This window comes from Tenrec ecaudatus, chromosome 17 (genome assembly GCF_050624435.1).
Source record: "Tenrec ecaudatus isolate mTenEca1 chromosome 17, mTenEca1.hap1, whole genome shotgun sequence".
Lineage (NCBI taxonomy): Eukaryota > Metazoa > Chordata > Mammalia > Afrosoricida > Tenrecidae > Tenrec > Tenrec ecaudatus.
Window position 1 is genome coordinate 55,876,683 of NC_134546.1, and position 23,552 is coordinate 55,900,234.

The window sequence follows — 23,552 nt, forward strand, 5'->3', positions numbered from 1 at the left end:
AGGCTAATATCGGACTTATGGGCTTGGACTGGAATGGGTTGTGATGCTTTCTTAATATGCAATTATTCTTTATATAAACCTCTTTCTTATTCACATGAGTTTCTATGGATTTGTTTCTCTAGTCTACCTGGACTAACACCGAGTCAAAGTGCTAAAAGTTTGATCTTATCTGGAAAAATAATGATTGTTCTAGTTTACATGGTAATAGATGATATAGGTTTATTAAAGATGTAAAGATAATCATTTGAAGAGTAGAAACTATAAATATGTGTGTCTCTGTGGGTGTATTTATGTGTATACACACGTATACCCACATACACCATTTTAAGGGTAGATATTATAAAAATACATATATGCCTGCTCCTCATTTTTAACTGTCTTGTTATCTAGCATTTTGCATTGATGACAAGAGTAGAAAACCTTCTATCCAACTATTATGCACATTAAGGACGTATGTCTGATACCAAATTCCAGAAACCATTAGTAAACAAAAATACCAAAATGTGAAGCTATTGTTTCTGAACATGATGTTTTCATCTCCCTAAACCTTCTGCAAAACAATTCTGTATTTTTCAACTTATACCTTGTCAAAAGGTCAGTTTTGGCATCTTCATTCAAAAATACAAAACCCCTCACTGTCACGGAGTCAATGCCGATCATAACACCCTGCATGACAAGGCAGACCTGCTCCTTGGCTGGTTTCTGAGACAGTAACTCTTTACAGGAGTAGAAAGCCTCCTCTTTCTCCCACTGAGCCAATGGTGGTTTCGAACTGCTATACTTACAGCATGTATCCCACCACACCACTAGGGGTCTTATAGGATATTCAAGGGACTCATGCTGTGTGCCTTTGAAATGTTATTGGGAACAAAAAGAAGTTTGAATGGGGTGAGATGAGGGATGGGGAATAGATAGGATAAAGTTTGGCAATGAAATTTTGCTGTTCTCAAAGAATATGCAAGTGCATTGTCATAAAGGGAAAAAGTTCCTTGTGATGAGACTCCCTGACCTTCTCACCAATGTAATTCCCAATTTTCTTTAAATATCTTCCTCATAATCCCTCATGGTAAACCCAAGACTTGTCCCTGGTTACAAGTCAGTCCATAAAAATGATCTTCATTAGTTTCGCTCTTACTTAAAAGACTATTGAGAAGATGGACTCTGTGAGCCCTCCTGATCCTTGTGGTGGGTTTGGCACCCATCAAGTTCAAAACGGAAAATGGGGAGCCACGTTTGGTCCTGATGTCAGCCACCGTGTCATTAGTTAAGGTTTAAGGACTTCTCTCTCTTGGCTCCTCTTTGCACTTTTCCCAATTTTCCTTCAGACACTTGAACCATCTAAAAATGGTTGCTTCCTGCAGGCAGCATTCCTGTAAACTTACTGCAAAGCGTCAATGATTTGACAAGATGCCCACTTGAGTTTTGTTAAAACTGTGATTCATTCCTGAATGCAAAACCATTTTTTTTTAAATAGGGCACAGAAGTATCCTTTTTTGAATGTACCTAACAAGACTTGGCTGGACAGCACCTAGCAACCCCAAGACTAAGACAAGTGTGTATGACTGGGAGAACCTGGCTGTCATCACCTGCTGATGACACAAACAGGTTTAAGCACATTTTGTTTGAATAAATCCAGGCATGCATGAACTGGAACCCTAAAAGCAAAACTCTCTCTCTCTCTCTCTCTCTCTCTCTATATATATATATATAAAGTATATATACCTCAAAAGTATACATATACATACATATATCTCAAAAGTATATATTTACTTTTGATATATATATACTTTATATATAAAAGGATATATATACATAGTTTGATATATATTTTAAATATATTCCAAAAATATATATATATCCAAAAAATTCTATGATCTTTTAATTCAGGTTTCCTACAACCCTTTAAAAGCATCTTCTGTTCACCTTCCCGACATGATCGCTGAAGACAAAGCAGGTGCATAAGCAAATGTGGTGAAGAAAGCTGATGGTGCCCGGCTATCTGGGGTCTTAAAGGCTTGAAGATAAACAAGCGGCCATCTAGCTCAGAAGCATCAGAGTCCACATGAAAGAAGCACACCAGCCTGTGTGATCATGAGGTGTCCATGGGATCCGGTATCAGGCATCTAAGACCCAGAATAAAACCATACCCAAGGTGAATGGGGGAGATGCATGGAGTGAAGACTCAATGCCCATCTGTAGACAACTGGACATCCCCTCACAGAGGGGTCACAGGGAAGAGATGAGTCAGTCAGGGTACAGTATAGCACCAATAAAACACACAACTTTCCTCTAGCTCTTTGGTGGTTCCTTCCGCCCACTATCATGACCTCCATTCTACCTTACAAATCGGATTAGACCAGAGCATGCACACTGCTACAGATAAGAGCCTACAACACAGGGAATCCAGGATAGATAAACCCCTCAGGGCCAACAAGAAGAGTAGAGATACCAGGAGGATTAGGGGATGGGGGAGGGATAAAGGGAGAATCAAGCACAAGGATCAACCTAGAACCCCCTCCTAGGGGGACAAATAACGGAAAAGTGGGTGAGGGGTGACGGAGGTCGATGTAAGATATGGAAAAAATAATCCATAACTTATCAAGGGTTCATGAGGGAGGGTGGGGGGAGGGAGGGAGGGGAAAGAAATGGGGAGCTGATATCAGGGGCTCCAGTGGGAAGAGAATGCTTTGAAAATGATGATGGTGGCATATGTGCAAATGTACTTGACAATTCAAGGAATGTATGGATTGTGATAAGAGATGTAAGAGCACCCAATAAAAGTATTAAAAAAGAAAAAGAAACTGACACCAATATAGAAACCAAACATCACAAACCACTTGAAAAATTCTCCACTAAAATCCTGCCACCAGGGAGAAAATCAAACCCGAAAGTAAAGATATTTGGGAAACGATCGACTATGAGGAGACGCCTTATTCAAATTATGGGCTGCTGCCAAAGCCATTTAAAGAAACACATACCCTTAAAAAAACATTTTAAAAAAATCACTCAACAGTAAAGACCACAAATAATTGAATGAAATAAGTGAGTCAAGAAACTGTATCATTAATAATGATAAAAAATTAGAAGGGATGACCTGGAGAATTAACCATAAAACAATATATAAGAAAGAAATGATGACACCAATTCATTTACTAGAAAGAAGATAAACATTCAGGGCCATAAGCCAGTGGTTCTCAACCTGTGGGTCACGACCCGTTTGAGGGGAAGGGGTCAAGCGACCCTTTCACAGGGGTCGCCCAATTCATAACAGTAGCAAATTGACAGTGATGAAGTAGCAATGGAAATAAATTTTATGGTTGGTGGTCACTACACCATGAGGAACTGTCTGAAAGGGTCACGGCATTAGGAAGGTTGAGAACTACTGCCAAAAGCCATCTAAGGCAAGGCTAAGCACTGGTCCTCTGGAAAGACCATGAAGAGAAGCACAAATAGAGGCCACGGCCATTGGGTCCACTTGTGGACCCCTCACAGGCAGGGCGGAGTAGGCCCTTGCTCTCCAGGACTTTCGGTGGCAGGTGTTTGGGGGAGTAGATGGCAGGCCTTTCTGCCAAGGCACCTCTCAGTGGGTGCCAACCTCTAACCTTCCAGTCATCAGCTGAGCTCGTGGACTGGACGCACCACCCAGGGGCTCCCAGACACAAACATATAAAATTAGACCCGGGAAATAAAAAAATCAATCCAAGCCCTGACCGACTGGCAGCCCCTCTGGGCACAGGGTGGGGCTGGCCCTTGGGGTGTCCAAGTCTGTGTTCATCGTGGATGCCCTCTGCCACCCCTTTCGGCCAGCTAGCAGCCGAATGCTTCACCGTTGCTCCACCAGGGCTTAAGCTTAAGCCAGGAGCGAAATTAATTACCGATGGCCAGGAGCATTTTTAAAACAACAAACTCTGGATAGTCGGGAAGATTCCCAGAAAATCTTGACTCAAGACCCAAACCAGAGCAACACCTTTGAAGAAATGGTGAAGATTCCCAATCAGATCCTTCATAAAAGGTATCAGGTCCAGGTGGGTTTCTCAGCAGTTTCCTGAAGTCTGAAGGGGACAGAATGCCTTTCCTGTTTCAAGCTGCCCCGCGCCGGAGACTTAGAGTAGAATTTTAACATTTATCACAATGTACATAATCTATACAGTGTGTGCTAGACAGAAAAGGAAGTGCCCAATGGTGAAGCAATCTGTGATGAATGGAAAGTCGGGCCGTTCGCACCCACTGGCAATTCCTCAGGGGTGAAGACCAGAGAACACCTGGCAGCACCTGCAGCCGGGGACGCAGAATCAAGTGCAGGCACGACGCACGCGCGTGAACAAGAGGCACCGTGCTAAGCAACTTAAATAGAATCCAACCATGTCCAAAACAGAAGGAAAGCCTGGGAATTTATTCTAAAAGACTAGTCTAAAGCGGTTTAAAACATGGACTTAGGAAACCACTTGCAAAATAAAATAAAGCATTTAAAGATTGTGTTAGAGGAAATCACTTGCATTCCTATAAAGCAGGTCACATTTGTGATTATAGACAATAGCTCAAATAAAACTTTAATAAATGGATTCTAGCTGGGGATTAAAATAATAGATATGACCCACACTGGCCCCATAGGAACAGCTAGAACTGCTCCTGCGAGTTTTCAGGACTAATTCTTCACGAGCGTAGAAAGCCCTGTCTGTCTCCTTCTGAGCGATTGGTGGCTTCAAACCTCTAACCTTATGGTTAGCAGCCCAACGCCTAACCACTATGTCACCAGGGCTCCCTTGATATCATGGGCATATAGGGTCTTTCCCTCCAGGGAATTTGAAAGGTTTGATATTAAGAAGTGCATTGATCACATTCATCGTACTAGACGGTGACATGACACGTCCCGTGAGTCCGACAAAGGACACCCATTCCGAGGGAAGAAGCAAACAAAGCAGGTACAGGACCAACAAACGCTCAGTAAACCGGAATGGGTAGCAATTGCCTTACAGAGATCTAAAGAAAATCGCCTAAGAAAGTTTGCAAATTAGTAAAACAAACAGCACATGAGACACTTTGTTACTAAGCATAGAAACAGGTTACAGTTGCCTTTGGAACCATTAATATTCAATATCCTCATCCGGTCTGTTTAGACTCAAAGCGGCCCAGAATGAAACGACCTCCTTAGAATCAAAGATGGTGGCTCGGTTACTTTGGACAAATCATTAGGCAAGACCAGTGGAAAGACAAGGACACCGTACATGGTAATGTAGGGGACGTGGGGGGGGGGGTGTGGAATAGCCAACTGTGGTGGAGTTGGGGATACCATGTGTTTCAGAGTAAAACTGCCCGCCCAAAAGGCTGTCACGGCTATGACTTTTCAGAAGCAGAAAGCCAAGTCTTTCTTACTAGGTACCTCTGAGTGGGCTTGAACCCACAACTTTTCAGTTAGATGCCAAGCGCTTAGCTGTTTGTCCCACCCAGGAACTCCTCTGTAAGAGCAGCAAACCCTCAGGGAGGCCCACTGACCTAACAACTGCTGGGACCATGGCCTCCGACACACCAAGAGTCAGTAAGGTCACCGTGAGCTAACGCTGACTGGGTGGCAATGCAAGAAGCCTGGTAGATGTAAGAGTTGGGCGACTACCCTTGTTCAAAACCACCAGCCTCTCAGTGGAGGAAAGATGAGACTTCCTATTTCCATAAAAAGTCACACACTGTGGACCTCACAGGGGCAGTTCTACTGTGTCCCACAGGGGCACTATGAACCCAATAAATGGCAGTGGGGTTTTTTGAGCTTGAATGACGGCAAAGTCAAACTTGGCACAGAATGGATTTACAAACACACCCATGAGTACGAAGGCATTGTAAAAGGCGGGGAAGGGGGATGAGGGGATCACACATCAGGCCCATGAACCCCAGTGGATTTTCCGATAGATGGTGTTGAGACTGGCTTTCTATTTTGGGAGAGAAAAGTTGAGCTTCCTACCGGATACCAGGCACAAAGCAAATGCCTAATGAAAGATTTGATCATGAAACTCAAACCAGAATAGAATATAGGGATATTTTTAACAGTGGCATGGGGAAATTCATTCCTAGGGAGCATCAAAGCAGGCCTTCGAACCCATTCTACCCTGTTCACTCCTGGCCAGCCAAGGACACAGCGGAGCCTACTTCCCAGTCAGAGACCGCAAGAGACTCATGGATACAGAAAACTGAAAACTTATCTGAAACACAAGATAACCTATATTAAGTGAAACAACAAAGGTCAACATGAAGGAAATACGAAGATTTGCACGACAGTGTGGCGTAGTGGTTACACCTTGGGCTGCGAGCTTCATGGTGGGCGGCTCAAAACCACCCACAGCTCCTGGGGAGAAAGACTGGGCTTTATACTCCGATCAGCAGTGAGTCTCTGAAATCCACAGGGGGTCGCTAGGAGTCAGCATTGACTGCTTGGCAGTGAGAGTATGCTCTGATGTATTACAGAGACTAATTCCTATATATATACATATATATGAGGAAAGGGACACAAGGAGGCGGTTCACAAAAGAAGTGCCTCAAATAGCCAATTAGCATATGAAAAGCTAGTCAACCTCATCAACAAGTAAAGAAAGGCAACCTAACTAGTCTTCCACCCAAATTTCCCCTCAGGATTGCTTTCTCTGGTCCTCAAGGCAGCCTGGCTGGGTGGTTTGTCTTAAACAGGAAGCAAATTACACTCTGTTTAACAGCTATGTCATTCTGAGGGCAGTTGGGCAGTTATGCGGTCTCAATAACCAGACTCCGGTCTCTTTGAAAGAGGATCCCAAAGAACTGACAACCATAAACCCAAACACAATCATTGCCAGCCCATCTAGGCAGACTCACAGTGACCCAACACTGCAGGACAGAGTCGAATTGTCCCTGTTGTTTCTGAGACTATCCCCCTGGACCACCTAGGATTGCCCCTAAGCAATGCATTCCTTGGATTTTTAAGTTGACATAGCCATGCTCCCTGTGGGGTAAACGTGGGAGGAAGATGATTTCATAAGGTGTATACCCCTTGAAGGGAGACGTCAGACAGTGTAAGCCATGACATAATAACAATAATTTATAAATCATCAAGGGTTCGTGAGGTGGAGGGTGGGGAGGGAGGTGGTACATAAGCTGATACCAAGGGCTCAAGTAGAATGCAAATGTTCTGATAATGATGAAGGCAACAAATGTACAAATGTGCTTGACACAATCGATGGATGTCTAGATTGTGATAAGAGTTGTATGAGCTCCCAAGAAAATGATTTTTTTAAAAAAAAAAGGATGTATGCCCTTATCTGCTTATGCATTCACGAGGAAACCCTGGAAAGAAACATTGAACCTTCAACTGAAAGCAACGGTAGATAATGGGTGGGGTAGAATGGAGATTATGCTGTCTGTAATTTTCCATATTTTGTTAATATATTTGTTTCCTCAGACAACACTTCAGATCAAGGTCTCATTGCTGCTGTGTGGTGCCCAATTGGTTTTGACTGGCAGCCACCCTATAGGGCAGAGTCGAACTGGCTCAGGTTTTCCTAGCCAATAATCTTTATGGCGACTCACAGCCATCCTATGGGACAGGGTAGAACCGCCCTGTGGGTTTCCCATAATGTAACTATTTATAGGAGTAGAAAGCCTCATCTTTCTCCCTCGCAGTGGCTAGTGGTTTTGAACAGCTGACCTTGCAGTTAGCAACTCAACTCTTAACCACTATAGCCCTAGGGCCCCTGTTGAGGCCCTGGAAACTCATTAGCAACAGCTGTTTGCTGCTGCTGCTGTTGAGTCTCTACTGCCCTATCCCTACCCCTGCCCAGTCTCACCTAGTCAACTCTGGAGACTTGTGCCTGGGGTTGGAGCAGAAGATGTTGAACTTGCGCATGCGCTCCAGGAACTCGCGCACTGGTTGGCTCTCGAAATCGGCCAGGGGATGCGCCTCGTGCTTGACAAACCACTGGTGCGCCTCAAAGCACTTGGCGCACAGGAGCTGCTGGCACTCGAAACACCAGAAGTCCGCGCGCTCTTTGCAGCGAGTACAAGCCGCATGGGGGCTCCGGATCTGCCGGTAGAGCGACAAGTTCTGCTGCAGATTCTGGAAGAAGATGTTATCCAGGAAGTGGGGGCAGGGAGCCCGGCAGATGGGGCATTGCACGTCGGACTCCTCCTGGCATTTGGAACACAGGGTGTGCAGGCAAGGCAGCAGCTTGGGGCACTTGGCTTCAGTCTTACAGCGCTGGCAGTGCAGGAATTGGAATTCCTCCTCCGTGGATTGCTGGGGAGTCAGGGAGGGGCATGAGGTCTGGAGAAGTCACCCGCCAACCCCCCTTCCTTCCCGGCTCCTCCCCCCGCCTTTTCCCCCCCCTCCCCCCCCCCCCCCCCCCGTGGCCTGAGCGCTCCTTCCTCCTGGGGTTCCTGGGCCCTCGTGTTTCATTCCGCCTGGTTAGTCATTGGACATGTAAAAGCCTTGCCTCATCTGCACCCCAATTCCAAATCTCTCAGGCCTTCCTGCAATGGTGCCACAGCCGGGGAATCACCTAGTTGATGTCCTGAGACACATGGATGACAGGGCATGTTCCCGCCCTACGACAAACCACTTAACATATAAAGTACTTAACGGAACCTAGCAGTCTCTCCCTCTCTCCATAGACTCCTTCCGAATAGTACTCATAGTTAGAACGATGCAGGAGCCCTGGTGGAGTGGTGGTTAGTGCTGGGCTGCAGTCGGAAAGGTCAGCAGTTCGGAACCACTAGCTGCCCCAAGGGAGGCAGAAGTGCTTCCTACTTCCATACAGAGTTACAGTCTCGAAACTCCCAGGGGCAGTTCTGCCCTGACCTACATGCTCCCTACGGGTGGGCATTGACTTGATAGTAGGTGAGTTTTTGTTTTGTTTTCTCAAATGATGAAGCGAAAGAGCCTGAGACAACTCAGAGCAGGGGACTTCATCCCAGTCCTTGGGGAGTGGGGTGTTGTCCGGGCCAAGCTTTCTGGAGGAGGACCTACCTACCGCCCCTTCCGTTGGTGGCGCAGCATCCCAAAGGCTTCCTTGGCCAAGATCCTTCTATCTGGTCCACAGTGGCTGGCCTTGGATTTGGGGTTTCCCACACCTGGGGCACAGTCTTGGTTCCAAAGAACTGGTCTCTACCCCTCTCAATCTGGGGTCCTGGGAGCCCTCATGACCCTTAGTACGGTCCTAGCTGGTCCGTGGTTAAACAGAAGTTCAGAGCGGTGACTCCGGGGGTCTCTTTTCCCCGAGCCCCCACTGCTCTGTGCCAAACCCCAGCCAAGAAGCCGAGGGCCCTGGGTCTGGTCTTACTGGTCTATGCCACTTTTCAAGGTACCTGCCCAAGCTCCTCACCGTGCCCCCCTCCTCCCCGTTCCTACCCCCCACCCCACAGTCCCCAAACCTAATCATACCTCCATGGGGCTGGGGTTGGACCGGTGGCGTTCGGACGGGGAGTCTGGGGGCGGGAAGACGATCATGGCGGGCAACGCGGGGTCCAGCAGGGGTGCGGACCAGCGGGCGGGCGCTGGCTCCTGCGACTGGCCCCGGCACAGTTTCGTTTCTGGGCTCTGGTCGGGGCGGGCGGGAAGAGAAACTGAACGTAAGGCTTGCGCCAGTTCCTAAAGCTGTCTAAAAATGAGGTGTCCGCTCAGGGCCCGCCTCCCCAGAGGAAGTGAGATAGGGGTTGGGGGAGGTCCTAGGGGCGGGAGAGGGGCTGGAAGAGTCGCCCTGGGGTAGGAAGGAGGAGGGAGTCGAGGAGAGGGAGCCGCGCGGTTTCCCCGGGGAGGGGAAAAGAGACAGAGACCGAGCTGACTCAGGCAGAAGCCATCTCCACCCGCCTGGGAGGCTTTCCCAATGGGGGCTGTAACAGAAAATGCCGTAGTCTCTTCCCACGGCCCCCAACTTGTTGTCGTTGTCATATTGATTTTATTTTGGGTGAAAATATGCACAGCAAAACATACACCTGTCTGATCGCTAGTTCTACATGTAGAATTCAGTGATTGGTTACTTGGGTCACGAGGTGTGAACATACTCCTTTTCTCTGCCCAATTCTCTCACCTCCAATAGACCTCAATTCACTGCACACTGCACACACATCTTTAAGCAGGCTCATGTAGGAGCGCAGGACTTCGGTAAGCATTCATTACAAATCGATCTAGACGGCAGGGTGTAAAGAGGACTTCAGGTGGATACTTTTCGCTCCCAGGTTTAAAGGGGTTCTCAGGGTCATCGTGTTGGGGTTCCTCCAGTCTCAATGGGTCCAGTAAGGGAAATGTCATAAACCCTTGAAATTCTGTTGCACTTATTTTCCCATTTTGATCAACACCCAGCCCTGACCAAATGGTCATTGCGGGTAGCCAGGCACCATCCAGTTCTTCTGGTCTCCGGGGAGAGAAGGCCAAGCTGTGATCCAGGTCCTCCTCTAGTATTCAGGCCTCCCCCTGCCTCATCTGTTCCAGGAGACTAGAGATCAGCTGTGGTACTCTGGACAGCCGCTAGCAAGCTTGCAAGACCCCAGGCTCTACTAAAAAAGTCATGAGATAGAATAGAAATTAAAAAATAATAATATTAGGCCAATTGACTGGACATACCCATGCACCTAAGATCTTAAACCTACGAACCAAGAAATCAAATCCACGAGGTGTTTGGTTGTACCTTACACTTAAACCCTCCCCAGAAAACAAAAGCTCCTGATAAAGACAGTCTGAGGAAAGTCTGGGTAATTAGGAGGACGGTAACTAGCATACAGAATGCAGACACGCTACTTCAATAACCAATCCAAGCAAGAATCCTGCTTTAAGCTAGCCTACCTCTGGCCAAGTAAGTCCAGGACAGCCAATCGTTTTAACTTTCCCTTTTGGGAAATCCCCTACCAGTTCATATGGTTTAGAAGTTGATCACAACTGTAAGGGGCAAAACTCAGGGAAAACACTCGCTCCCTGTTTAAAATCTCCAGTAGACTTCTTGATCGGCCCTCTCACAGGGTACAGAGACGCTCTTCTGAAGAAGCCCAGATCCAGCCCAGGAACTGACAGCCATCCCCATCACTGTGCTGACCCGGGAGCACCGATGTCCAGCCTTGGTTCCAACTCAGAACAGGCGAGGAAAGATGATAACCTTCCACTTGCTAAGCTGGTCTGTGTCCATGTAGAGAGTCATTGAGAGAGAAGTCCAGCGTGCCCAGAAATTTGGAGAGTCCTCGAGAGTGCTCCTGGCCCTCCAGCCTGGTCAGCATTCCCAGAGTGTCTACAGTCAGAAATGAGGAAAAATTCATGAGAGGGGACAGTGTCTGCGGAAGGGCTCTGGAAGTGGGCTGAGCAGCTAAGGCAAGACGTGTATGTGGTGGAGACAAGAAAAATACGATTCATGTCTTTGCTCCCTTTGGAAGGCTACCTACCCCCCAGCCTATCCTAACACCCCAGTTGAGAGCTAAGGCTTATCAGAGCAAACCTACCACCTATATTACATTTGGGATCTCTCAAGCCGTGGAGAGAGTCAAGGTACCTCTGGGTATCTGGATCAAGGGCCCAGGCTTCTGGGGTATGCAGGACCCAGGCTCTCATGTCTATGATGCTCTGGTCGACTTGCCCTCTGGGAAGCTCTTTGCCATCCCCTCCTCCTTCTGCCGTACTCCCCTAGTCCACCCAGGAAATGCCACATTTCTGGTGCCAGAGTTCAGGCCCTCTCTCCCTAAACTTCATTCAAGTAAGCACCGAGCCTCTGCTCATGTCCCAAGGTCCCTCTCTGAGCACTGCAGGTTACCTGAAGCTTGGCAGTTTGAACACACTAGCCACAAAGTCAGCTACAAGCCCACCAGTAGTGAAGAGGGAAGAGGAGAGGGGCAGTGGAGTCCAGGTGGCACATGGAAGGCAGAAAGACTGGGCTTTCTACTCCCATAACCAGTTGCATAGTCTGTGTCCACCCAGGGGTCACTGTGAGTGAGCCTGGACTTGATGACAGCTATTTTTTGTTGTTTTGTTTTACTCCCATAAAGACTTTATTTATTAAGGAGTGACAATCTTGGAAACCTACTGGGGCAGTTCTACCGGGTCCGACAGGGTCTCTGTGAGTCAGCATCCACTCGAGGGCAGTGGGTTGCGTTGGGTTATCCGATTAAAGATGGACAGCCTTGGGAATCCTTCCGGGGGACACTAGGAGCTGGAATCAACAGGATGGCAGTGGATTTGCTGGGTGTGGGTGTCAACAGAAAGCACTCTTGATCTGCGCCCAAAACACCCGGAAAAGTAAACGGTGAGAAGCAGTCCCGTGGGGCAGGAGTCGGGGTCCTCAGCTCCCGTTTGGTGTGATTCTCATGCCAGAGGGCAAGTTTGGAGAAGGGAGGCTAAGAAGGCTGGAAACGTGTCCTTGATTCTAGAGGCGATTGGAATCTTAAAAAAAAAAAATCAAAATCACTTTTCAAAGCCCACCTTCCCCTCCTAAACCCTGTCCTAAGGCCGGGTGGGGGCGGGAAGGAAGAGGGGCCCTGTCGCCCCTCCTGAGAGTCCACAGCCCTCCTTGCTCGCCGTGGTGGCAGTGCGGTCCTCCGAGGGCAGGGGGCGCAACGCGGCAGCCCGAGCGGGCCCGGCCTGCCTCCTCCTGCGCCCAAGCCGCCGCTTAGCGTCGGTGGTGGCGCAGGTGAAGCCGGAAGCGGCCGCCTGAACCCAAACCTGCGGCCCGGGCGGGGCGGGGCCGGGCCTGCTAGGCCTGCGGGGCACGCCCTTCGCCGCACGGGTCCTAGACAGTGCCCGCTGCCCAGCGCCATGCTCGGCAGGTCCGGGTACCGGGCGCTGCCCTTGGGGGACTTTGACCGCTTCCAGCAGTCGAGCTTCGGCTTCCTGGGCTCGCAGAAGGGCTGCTTGTCCCCGGAACGGGGCGGCGTGGGGCCGGGGGCCGGTGAGTGGCCTCCCAGCATAGCGGGTCCGGGAGAGACCAGGCGGGGGGACCCGTCGGCGCCCCTAGTTCCCCCCACCCACCAAAGTCCTCTGCCCTGGCATGATCAGCTGACGCCCTCGCCCCCTAAGAGAAGGAACCCTGAGCCGGGGCTTCCAGAGGAAGCCGTGAGACAGCCCCAGGAGCCACCAACACCTTAAGGACCCTGGGCTGCGGAGAATGGCAGTGTCTTCCCGCGGAAGGTGAAGATGCACGGACCAAAAGGCACACCCTGGGCAGTGTGTTGTGTCTGTGCCCACCCAACTCTTCCACATGACAGCCCCGCCCTGGCCCCCCTGTCCAGGCAGCTGCCCTTCTCAGAGGGCCAGAACCAGGCAGGGAATGGAGATTGGGGGTGCCCAGAGAGCACGGGGTCCCCAGAAGGATGAGGGCGAAGCACCTTTCCGTTTCTGGCTCAGGACTGGGAGGAGGAGCAGAGAATAACCTCATCCCACCCTCTGGGCCTCTCACAACTCCACCTCTTCCTGGGCGCCTGGTTCTCCAAGGGCCAGGACCTCTGGCTCTGATGAGCCCAATCTCCCTGGTCCCGCATCTCCAGCTGAGGGGCAGCATGCCTTTAGTGGTCCTGGCGGCAGTGGTGGTCAAATGCCTGCCTCCCGTGGTGCAGGGGACCTAGTTGTGTTCCTGCCCAGTGCACCTCATGCACAGCACCACCCAGCGTGTTGCTGGGCGCTGGACAGCTTTCCAGCCAGGACAGAACAGGGCTTCCTTCTGTTGTACATGGGGCTGCCCGGTGGCTTGCAGCAAGACCGTGAGGTGGGGTGTGGGCGAATGAACTAGAAAGAACACCTTGGCATCTGTTCACCTCTCTCCTGGTAGTGGTTACACAATGGACCGCTAAACCTCAGGGTCAGCTGTTTGAAACCACCGGCTGCTCTGTGGGAGAAAGATGGGGCTTTCTACTCCCAGAAAGAGGTACGGTCTTGGGAACCCACAAGGGGGCTTCAGTTCTCCTTTGTGCTATAGGGTCGTTATAAGTTGGCATTGACTCGATGGCAGTGCGTTTGTTTGCCTGGTATTAATATTTTAGCCCTCTTAAGACATTATCTTCACAAGGGCTGCTGGAGCTGGTGGTAGAGGAGGAGTGTGTAGCTACATTCAGATCAACCCAGCTCTGTGCCAGGTGTGACTTGACCCCCAAAATCACTGCCATGGAGTCGATTTCAACTGTGGCGGCCCTAAAGGACAAGGTAGAACTGCCCTTGTGGGTTTCTGAGGCTGTGACTCTTACCTTTTCCCACCCACAAATGAGTAGGCTACATAATCCTGACGAGGGGACTGACCCCTGCTCAGTGGGACGAGGAGAGAGGCACATGGATCGGACACTTGGGGTCTATGGCTGGTGCCTAGCAGAACATAGGACCTCGTGGGAGTGGGACTCGGGACAGGCTGGTTTTGATGTGTGCGAGACAGACAGTCCCCAAGGATAACGGGGTATTAGGCAATGGTGCCCATGCTGAGAGAAAGAAGGGGCCTTTGAAGGGGAGGTGGGCAAAAAAAAAAAAGACCCTTTGTCATCTTTCTACCACCCTGCCAGATCCAGCTGGCATGCCTGTCTTGACTGCCTCTTCTCTCTGCCCCAGATGTGCCCCAGAGTTGGGCCTCCTGGCTCTGCCACGGTCTCATCAGCATCCTGGGCTTCTTGCTGTTCCTGCTCACCTTCCCTGTGTCTGGATGGTTTGCCCTGAAGGTAATGCTGGCTGGGCGAAGGTGGTTGGGCCTCCCGAGAGCTTACCTAGGGATGGGTGGCTCCCCTGTCCTCTTCCCCTCAACAAGACGCCATCCTCCCTCTGGGAGATGGCTGGGCAAGGCTTTCACACAAATGTCTTCCGGATGAGGAAGCCGAGGCTCAGACTTGTCTAGAGTCATCCAGTACATGGTAGAGGAAGTGCCTCAGCTCTCAGGTCCCGGAAGCTCAACATTTACTTGAAGATGCACAGGAACCTGTACCAGTTGGTCTGCCATTCTCAAATCCACCTCCCTGCCATCCAGTGACTGCCGACTCACAGTGGCCCTGTGGGACAGGGGAGGACCGTCCCTGTGCATCTCCAAGACTAACTCTTGGCGGGAGTGGAAAGCCTCACCTTTCTCCCTCCGAGCTGCTGCTGGTTTCGCACTGCTGACCTTGCGGTTAGCAGCCCCGTGCGTAACCCTGCACCACCAGGCCTCCTTGCTCTACCCTGTGGGTCAGGCTCTGTTAGTCAGGGTACCATCTTGGCCCAACAAGTCATGAGCAAGAGGCATGACGGCCTGCTTTTTAACAGGGAGAAGGATATACCCTGCCGGGGTTAATACTGGGCCCAGACAAGCCAGTGATCGTGACAGCAGTGACCGTGATGTTCTGGGCACCATCAGGTGCTGGAGTCAGAGCGCACGTCACAGTAACTAACAGCAGCAGGTGGAAGCGCAGCCGGAAAAGCCACAGGGAAGCTGGAAGCCTGGTCTTGCCCTCGGGGTCGCCTCCGGCAGCCGTCAACTTTTCAATAAAGCTTCGGGGTGTGCTGTGGTCTGTGCGGGTCTGTCCAGGAGTCCTTCGGTGGCTCTCCATCCCGGTCCTGAAACCGACACGGAAACAAATGCTCTGTGACCCATTTCCAAGTTTGGATGGAACTGCTTTTTGGGGAAGGCTTTGAAAGCTAGAAGCTGGCCAGGGCTCTTGCTCCACAGTGCTGTTGGGCAATCCAGGCTCTTCCCCCTAAACTAGGCCTCCCCTCCCCCCGCCCGCCACTCCCTAGTCTGGGCATGTCCAGTTTCTGAGCACCAGGGAGCAGTGCCTTCTGAGAAACAAGTCAGTAGGTGGTGTGATGGTGAGAGCCAGGCCCTGGGAGTCTTTGAGAACTCAGTTCAAGTCTCACCCATTTGGCTTAATGGACGCATGAGCTGTTGTTGTGTTTTGTTTTGAGCAAGTCACTTAGCCTGTCGGAGCTTTGCTTTTGACTTGACTGGTAACAGGTAAAGCTGCCTGACTGACCAAGGCGAAGGGAGCAGGCGAGGGCGGAATCAGGGTAGGAGGCCCTGGCCGGACCCAAGCTGACCACTGTCCACCCTTTCCTGTGGACAGATTGTGCCCACCTATGAGCGGATGGTGGTTTTCCGGCTGGGCCGTATCCGCACCCCCCAGGGGCCTGGCATGGTCCTGCTCCTGCCCTTCATTGACTCCTTCCAGAGGGTGGATCTGAGGACTCGAGCCTTCAACGTGCCCCCCTGCAAGGTAAGGGGCTTCTCAGCTCCCCAGGGCAGAGGGTGTGAGGGCGTGCCCGGGCTGATGGGAGACCAGCAGGGAAGGGGAGGAAGAAGAGACCAGAACATTGAGCCTGGCTGGGCACTTGTGCCCTACACACCTCACCCCATGCACTTGGCGACACCATCTGTCCTTTGAGGAACCAGCTGCCTGGTGGGTGGGTCAGTAAGTGTGGTGCCAGGGACCCGACCTCCCTGCAGCCCCAGCCCCTTGATCATTGCCTCCCCCCCACACCCGCCTTGACTGCCTCCAACAGCTGGCCTCTAAGGATGGGGCTGTGCTATCCGTGGGGGCCGACGTCCAGTTCCGAATCTGGGACCCGGTGCTGTCAGTGATGGCCGTGAAGGACCTGAACACAGCCACGCGCATGACAGCCCAGAATGCCATGACCAAGGCCCTGCTGAAGAGGCCACTTAGGGAGATCCAGCAGGAGAAGCTCAAGATCAGCGACCAGCTTCTGGTAGGCAGCCAGTGCCGGGGCCCCAGGCCACATTTTCCCCTCTGCCTGTGAGTGTAGGGACCTGGGAAGAGCTGGTGAGCCGTTGGGAGGACCGTGCATTGGGCAATGGGAGGTGGGTCCAGGCGCTCCTGAGAGGAGGAATGGCCTGTGTGGAAGTTCCCACTGCCCGCCTCTCTCTGCTGAGGTGTGACACATCACTGCCTGGCCAGACCTGTCCTCATCCTGTCCTCGGGGCTCCTGCTGTACCTGCCTCACAGGGCAGGCAGGTGGTCAGAAACCAGCCCCGGGGGAAGTACGGAGAGGAAGGCCCTTTCCACAGGGCAGCCAACGGGCAGCCGCCTGCTGCTTCTGCTGCTTGTGGGTTTGCTTTTCTCAAACCGAGAGGAGAGGCCAGGGTGTAAGTGAGTACACTCCCCGCCTCGCCCCCATGTGTACAGGAAGTCACCCACACTGCCACTCCCTCCTGCAGCCTGAGGGCTGGAGCTGGCTGCTCACCCACGGCATGTCCCCTGGGTGGGCATCGTCCGGGTCTGCCTAGCTAGAGTAGACAAAGACTCCCCCAATTCCCTTTGGCCCCCTGCTGTCTCCACGGGCCTTAGGGTTCGAGGAGGGGAGGCCACAGCAAGTCCTGGTCCTGTGGGTCGCAGCCCCTCAGGAAGTTCATTGGCAAGCCACCAGCCTGGTAGAATTCCCCAGAAAATGGGCCCCACTATAGGAACAAGAGCTCTATCCACCAGTGCCCAGGTGCCTGGGCTTCACTCCAGAGGGCATGGGGGCGACTGCTCTATTTTGGAGGAAGGAAGCCAAGCCTCCCAGAAACTACTCGCCTTGCCCTGCCTTGCCCTCAAGTGGCTGTCTCCCTGGGTTCTCTCTAGGGATGCTCAGGCCCAGGAACCACACAGGAACCCCTCCAGGCATGATACCCAACCCTCTTCCCTCCTCCAGGCAGCTGGCATGCTCTGTCATGCTGTACAGTGGCTTCAAGTGGCTGGTGGGGGTTTGTCCCTTCCTCAGTGTGTCTCAGCCTCACAGACCCTCTCTGTCCTGCACTCAGAAACCCTTCCTGCCACAGAGCAAGCCTGCATGACAGGGTGGAACTGCCCCTGTGGGTGCCCTGTGACTGTCACTTCTTACAGGAATAGAAATTCCCGTCTTTCTCTCTCAGAGCATCTGGTGGTTTTGAACTGCTGACCCTGTGGCTAGCAGCCTAACACATACCCACTATGCCAGCAGGGCTCCTCAACACATCCTCACTATTTTGCGCCTGCCATTTGAAGCTGTGTCTTAACTGGAGGCTCCCCTGCCTCCATCCTCAGCCCCTTCCAACCCTCTGTCCACACAGCAAGTTGGAAGGATCTTTACAGAAAGTGGGTCTGCCTTGCCCACCTCCTGGCTTAAACTCCTCTCTGAGGCTCCTTGTCCACAGAGGGCCAATCCAAGCTAGGGCAGACCCCCACCCCTTACCCTCTGTTCTCTCCAGCCCCCCTCTCACCCAGTGTAGCCCCCAAGGGTCTAGCTGACTGGGCTCTGGTCCACGCAGTTCCTGGACCATGCCATGTCCTCCTGTGTTGACTTTTCCATATACTGTTCCCATTGCCTGGAAGGACCCTCCTTCCCAGAATGCGCCTTCCACTAAGAATTCCTCTTTTTCCAGGCCGTTCCTCCCATCCCCGACCCTCCAGTCTGGCCAGGCCCCTCTCTGCCTAGGCATTGAGCATAGCTGGGGGTGGGCTTGCCGTCTGCCTGTGTACCCAGACAGACATGGTGCCTGGGCCCCTGCCCTGTGTCCCTGTGCAGTGTACCAGCCTGCCTCTGTTTCTCCCCACGCTCCCCTCCAGTTGGAGATCAACGATGTGACCAGGGCCTGGGGGCTGGAGGTGGACCGCGTGGAACTGGCCGTGGAGGCCGTGCTCCAGCCACCCCAGGATGGCCCGGCCGGCTCCAGTCTGGACAGCACCCTCCAACAGCTGGCTCTGCACTTCTTGGGAGGAGGCGTGTCCTCGGTGGCAGGAGGCGCCCTGCCCCCAGGGCCAGGTGAGGGACTCTGGGAGGAGGGGAGCTGAGAGGAGGCCTCGAGCCACCCACCTAGACTGAGAGAGGAAAGGGAGACATTTCATGGGGAGAGGGTCCACCATAGGGGAGGCTGGTGCTAGCCTGGGCAGCGCCAGCCCAGATGGTATAGCCGTTGATGGAGAAAGAACAAGAGATCTTCTCTCTGAGCTCGTGGGCCCCACCCCAGAGCACGCAGCCTGGCAAGCCCAGCACAGTGTGGGCTGCACTTGGCCTCTTGCTCCCAGAACCAGGCACCCTTGTGCAGTGCATACCCCGCACAGCTGTTCAGGCAGCCCCTATGCTAGACCTGGTCAGGGCTAAGGCAGTGAGAGGCATCCCAGCATCTGGGAGTGTGTCGGGACCTTTGGAAGACCCCAAGGGAGGGCCAACACGGCGCAGAATGTAGATGGAAGGAGCGTTTTATACTTCAAACCGAAGTAGCTTGAAAAGATGCAGGGCTGAGGACTGGCCCCGTGGGAAGGCTACTCAGCTGAGGAGGAAGTGGAGCAGAGGCCTGTGGGGGCAGAAGGGGACCGGCCGCACAAAGGTACTGAAGCCTGACCTTGGCAGCATGCTGGCCCCTCCTCCTCCCCCAGCAGACACCCTGGAGATGGTCAGCGAAGTGGAGCCGCCTGCCTCCCACTGCAGTGCTGGGCCCAGCCCGAAGCCGCCGGTGGCGGAGGGACTGCTGACCGCCCTGCAGCCCTTCCTGTCCGACGCCCTGGTCAGCCAGGTCGGCGCCTGCTACCAGTTCAACGTGGGCCTGCCCAGCGGCAGCCAGAGCACTTACTTCCTGGACCTCACTTCAGGTGCCACCACCACCCTCTCACCGCGCCCCCTGCCTCCTGCCTCCCAAGTTCTTTGTAGCCCTCTACACCCCCCACCACACACACACACCACCCCAGTGGGCCTCTCTCAGCCACCTGGAGCTCAAACACCATTTTCAGACATTGATTAGCCAGAGTCGGTCCATCCCCCCTCGCCCCCCCCCAGCAGGAAGGCTCTGATGGCTGGGCCCCCTGCACCCACCATGCATCTTGTGGACGCACTCTCTTGGGCATTGCCTCACCTCCTGCTCATCCTGTGATGTTGAAATTGATGTAGACGTTGTTATCATGCCCATCGCACAGATCAGGAAACTGGGGTGTGAGGCAGCCACCCAGCAGCAGGACTTGAGCTTGGGGCACTAGGACCACTGTCCTCCCCTTCTCTCAATACCCACTGCCATCTCGATGGCTCTATAGGACAGGGTAGAACTGCCCCTGTGGGTTTCCAAGACTAACTCCTTATGGGAGTAGAGAACCTGGTCCTTACCCCTCAGAGTAGCTGGTGGTTTCGAACTGCTGACCTTGTGGTTACCAGCCCATGACATAGCCACCATGCACCAGGGCTCCACCGCAAAAGGACAGCATTTGTGAAGCAGGTGGAGGGCTGGTGCTCTCTGGGGAACGATTCACTAGAGAGAATAGGTCAACCAGGAGCTTCAGCAGCCCCTAGGGCCCCCATACCTGTAATCACCCCTGCCAACCCTGTTTTCTCTTCCCCACAGGTCAAGGGAAGGTAGGACACGGGGTGCCTGATGACACCCCCGACGTGGTGGTGGAGCTGGCCGAGGCCGACCTGCGGGCCCTGCTGTGCAGGGAGCTGCGGCCTCTGGGGGCGTACATGAGCGGGCGGCTGAAGGTGAAGGGTGACCTGGCCGTGGTCATGAAGCTGGAGGCTGTCCTCAGGGCCATGAAGTAGCAGCCTTGGCTGGCCTGAGCTGGGCACCAAGCCAGGAGGGCCTTCTGGAGGAAGTGGCAGCCCCTCGGAGATTTGGGGCCCCGCAGGCATTTCCGGTGCAGCCAGGAGCCCTTGGCTGGCGGAGGGAGTCAGTGTCGGCCCCACTCTTCTGGACCGTAGCAGTGGTTCCCCGATGAGGTGTGCCCACCCCCGAGTTGGGCACACAGTGAGGGTGCTGGGAGTGCTAGCCCTGCCCTGCCCCGCTGGTGCGCTGGCTGGAGAGGCAGCACCACTGAGCCTGCCCGCTGGCCCGGGCCTGGCAGTAGTTTTTCACCCCGCTGGGAGGGGCCAGCAGGCAAGGCTCCTGCTCTGCTTCCTGAGGGAGACCGAGGAGGGGCACAGAGAGGGCCTGTCTGCCTGTGTGCAGGCCAGGCCCAGGAGGGGTGGGGCGGGGTGGGGTGGGGGCGGCGCAGAGCCAGGTCTGCTCTGCTGGCCCTGCTCCTGCAGGCGACTGAACTGGCCGAGACTTGCATGCATGGCGGGCTGGGCTGGGCAGCATGAAGGGAGCCCGCCAGCCTGTGCCGCTCCCGAGGACACAGGCCTCTCAAATAAACGTGCTTACAATCTGTAAGAGAGGAGCTGCGGGGCTGGGGGTGGGGGTCGAGTGGGGCTGGGGGATCATCACATCTTCTCCACTGTCCACACCCTGCCACCCCTCTCCCCAGACAGGGGGGCAGACAGGCTCACTCTTATCTCTCTCTATAAGGGAGGGCCAGGTTTCCTGGGCCAGAGAGGTCTGGGCAGTCAGAGCTGGAGCCCCAAAGGTGGACTTGGGCCCTTGCTGTTTCTTCATGTCTATGGGCCCTGGCCTGCAAGGCCCGGTCCCTGGAGCCCGGCCCCAGAGCTGGGCTCCTGACTTCCCCAGCCCACTTCCTGGACAGAGTTGAAGGAAAGAAACACCAAAACCGGAGCCAAATGAGTGTCCCTTTGAGGGACAAGCTCAGCGTGGCCCTGGCACCAGGTCCAGCCCTTGGGCTGCTCGCCTCCTCTCGGGTCTGCTTGCCCCTCTGCACCTGCGAGCACTTGGCACGGCATTCACCCTGCTCCAGGGGCCCATCCACAGTGCGAGGCCCTCCCCCGAGGCCCAGCACAGACCGCAGGGTGTGGCATTGTGGGGTTCCGCTGCAGTCGCACCCCCAACCTGGAGCCTCTGCAGTTGCCCTCTCCACTCTAGCCACACTTCTTGGCCCCTTAAGGCCCAGCAGGGCGGGGCAGTGCTCAGGCTCACGGAGTACTTGCTGCTAAGGGAGTTGAAAACACGAAGTGTTTGTGCCTGTCTTCCTCAAGGGACCAGGCCTCCATCACTACCACCTTCACCACCACCACCCCACTCACTGTGAAGAGTGCCACGCCCGGAGGGCCCCTGCCCTGGGGCGCCAAGGGGGTGAGGGAGACAGCGAGATCAAGGTGTAGGGGAAATTGGAAGCCCTGGTTTTCTCTTTGGGTGTGGGCAATATTATTTAATATTATTAAATATTATTTAATATTTAGGGGAATCCTAAGCTTGTGTGGACATCTGTGTGGGTAGAAGAAGGCAGCCTGCCTGAGCACTGGTAACATGGTGGGGGAATTTCCGGGGCGGCTATCCTGGCAAGGAGGGGAATCTCTGTGCTCTGGAGGACTAAGCCTGGGCTGCTATGGAAGGAAAGGGAGGCAATGTGTCGCTCCTGGGAGACTTCCTGGAGGAGGCGTCACTGCCTGCGGAACAGCTAGACGGGGCCTTGAGGGAAGAGAAGGGCAAAGGGTGGTGGTTAGAGGGAAAACCCCAGCCTGGGTGCCAAAGAAAGAGACACCCGGGCACTTGGAGCTCCAGGAACAGAGCAATTTGGAGTAAAAACAGTCGCTGTTATTGCATGCCAACAAGTGTTGTTGCATGCCAAAGGCCCTGAGTGGGACTTGACACCCTCTCTATATTTTCCTCTCAGGATGCCCTGGTGAACCATGCTCAAAAACAATGCTGCTGTGCCCATGTGTTCAGAGGTGACACGCCTGTTCTGGTGGTGTTTTAATATGGAGGAGCCCTGGTGCAGGGTGGGTTACACGCTGGGCTGCTAACCACAGGTCAGCAGTTCGAAACCACCAGCAGACATAAGGTTTTCTGCTCCCAGAGACATTTAATCTCCAAGACTTGGGCCGTTCTACGGGGTTGCTGTGAGAAATGACTCACGGCGAGCTTATTTAAAAGCAGCGATTTTAATCGCTGATACAGTCAGGTGGCCTAGACTTTTTTTTTTTCATGTTCCTCCTCCTTTATTTTGTTTGTTTTCCTTTATTTTTAAAAAAAATCAGACCATTATCTTTATTCATATAATTGTGTGACTAATTTGTATAGTTATTTTATTGGGAGCTCTTACAGCTCTTAATCACAATCCATACATATATCCATTTTGCCAAACACGTCTGTACATACATTGTCATCTTTTCCAAAACATTTTCTTTCTACCAGAGCCCCTGACATCAGCTTCTCCTTTACCATTTACCAACCCCTCCCTCCCCCATGTCTCCTTGACAAGTTAAAATCCCGGAAAGCCTAAAGGAGCAGTCCTCACATGTCCGAGAGGGTCACGGACAGCCAGAAGCAGCCTTGAGTGTGGCCTCTCCTGCTCACGAAAGTGTGTCCAAGGAACACTTGCCCGACCTGCAAAACCAACCACTGGCACCCCCAAGCCCCAGGATGACTTCCCTCAGATAGCGGGCAGGCATCACACCCCCAGGGGATGACAGCAGGCGTGAGTCCCAGGCTTATTAGAGTGAGAAGCCTGGAGACTGATGGAGCTGGCCTCCACCCTCTGCGACCAAATGACCAAGTGTGTACAGGGCAGACCTGTCCAGAGGAAGCCCGCCACCAGACCTGCCTTCCCGGGGAGCCTGTGGGAGCGACGGAGCCACAACCTCCCTGCCAGGGGTGGCTCTAGCCGTTGGCAACCCCCTCCCAGAATCCCATTGTATGACTGTATCCTTTTTACCCCCATCTTTAAAAAAAATACCCCGCCCCCAAATTGTTGATTTCAGCTCACTTCACAGTCAACAGTTTAAACTACCAGTCAAGTCTCCCCACAACCACAACCCCCAGTAGTGTACCCTT

The 23,552-nt window shown here is 53.1% G+C and overlaps 2 protein-coding genes across 7 annotated transcripts in view; one reads left to right on the forward strand and one right to left on the reverse strand.

Annotated features, from left to right (window-relative positions):
* The window catches only part of PML (PML nuclear body scaffold), a 43,868-nt gene extending 34,233 nt beyond the window's left edge, over positions 1-9,635 (reverse strand). For 3 of the 4 annotated variants that reach the window (XM_075535913.1, XM_075535916.1, XM_075535915.1), the window contains exons 1-2: positions 9,395-9,635; positions 7,803-8,251 (exon numbers count right to left, since the gene is read on the reverse strand). In XM_075535913.1, coding sequence (XP_075392028.1) covers positions 7,803-8,251; positions 9,395-9,460 — 515 coding nt within the window. In that variant the 5' untranslated portion in view covers positions 9,461-9,635. The remainder of the gene's footprint in view (positions 1-7,802; positions 8,252-9,394) is intronic. The other variant, XM_075535914.1, reaches the window with a different exon arrangement.
* Positions 9,636-12,617: 2,982 nt separating this feature from the next.
* STOML1 (stomatin like 1) lies at positions 12,618-21,969 on the forward strand. 3 transcript variants are annotated; one of them, XM_075535608.1, is made up of 7 exons: positions 12,618-12,875; positions 14,516-14,622; positions 15,994-16,143; positions 16,430-16,633; positions 18,472-18,667; positions 19,282-19,494; positions 20,235-21,969. In XM_075535608.1, exons 1-7 carry the CDS (start codon positions 12,743-12,745, stop codon positions 20,426-20,428), a joined length of 1,197 nt encoding a protein of 398 aa, XP_075391723.1. In that variant the 5' UTR covers positions 12,618-12,742; the 3' UTR covers positions 20,429-21,969. The 3 variants fall into 3 exon arrangements, with proteins under 3 accessions (XP_075391723.1, XP_075391724.1, XP_075391725.1); XM_075535609.1 differs by having other exon boundaries at positions 19,285-19,494; XM_075535610.1 differs by lacking the exons at positions 12,618-12,875; positions 14,516-14,622 and adding an exon at positions 15,279-15,884.
* Positions 21,970-23,552: the final 1,583 nt, after the last annotated feature.

Coding starts and splice junctions, on each gene's coding strand:
- STOML1 (XM_075535608.1), top strand. CDS start 12,743: ATGCTCGGCAGGTCCGGGTACCGGGCGCTGCCCTTGGGGGACTTTGAC. Junction 12,876..14,515: donor CGGCGTGGGGCCGGGGGCCG/GTGAGTGGCCTC, acceptor TCTCTGCCCCAG/ATGTGCCCCAGAGTTGGGCC. Junction 16,144..16,429: donor TCAACGTGCCCCCCTGCAAG/GTAAGGGGCTTC, acceptor TGCCTCCAACAG/CTGGCCTCTAAGGATGGGGC.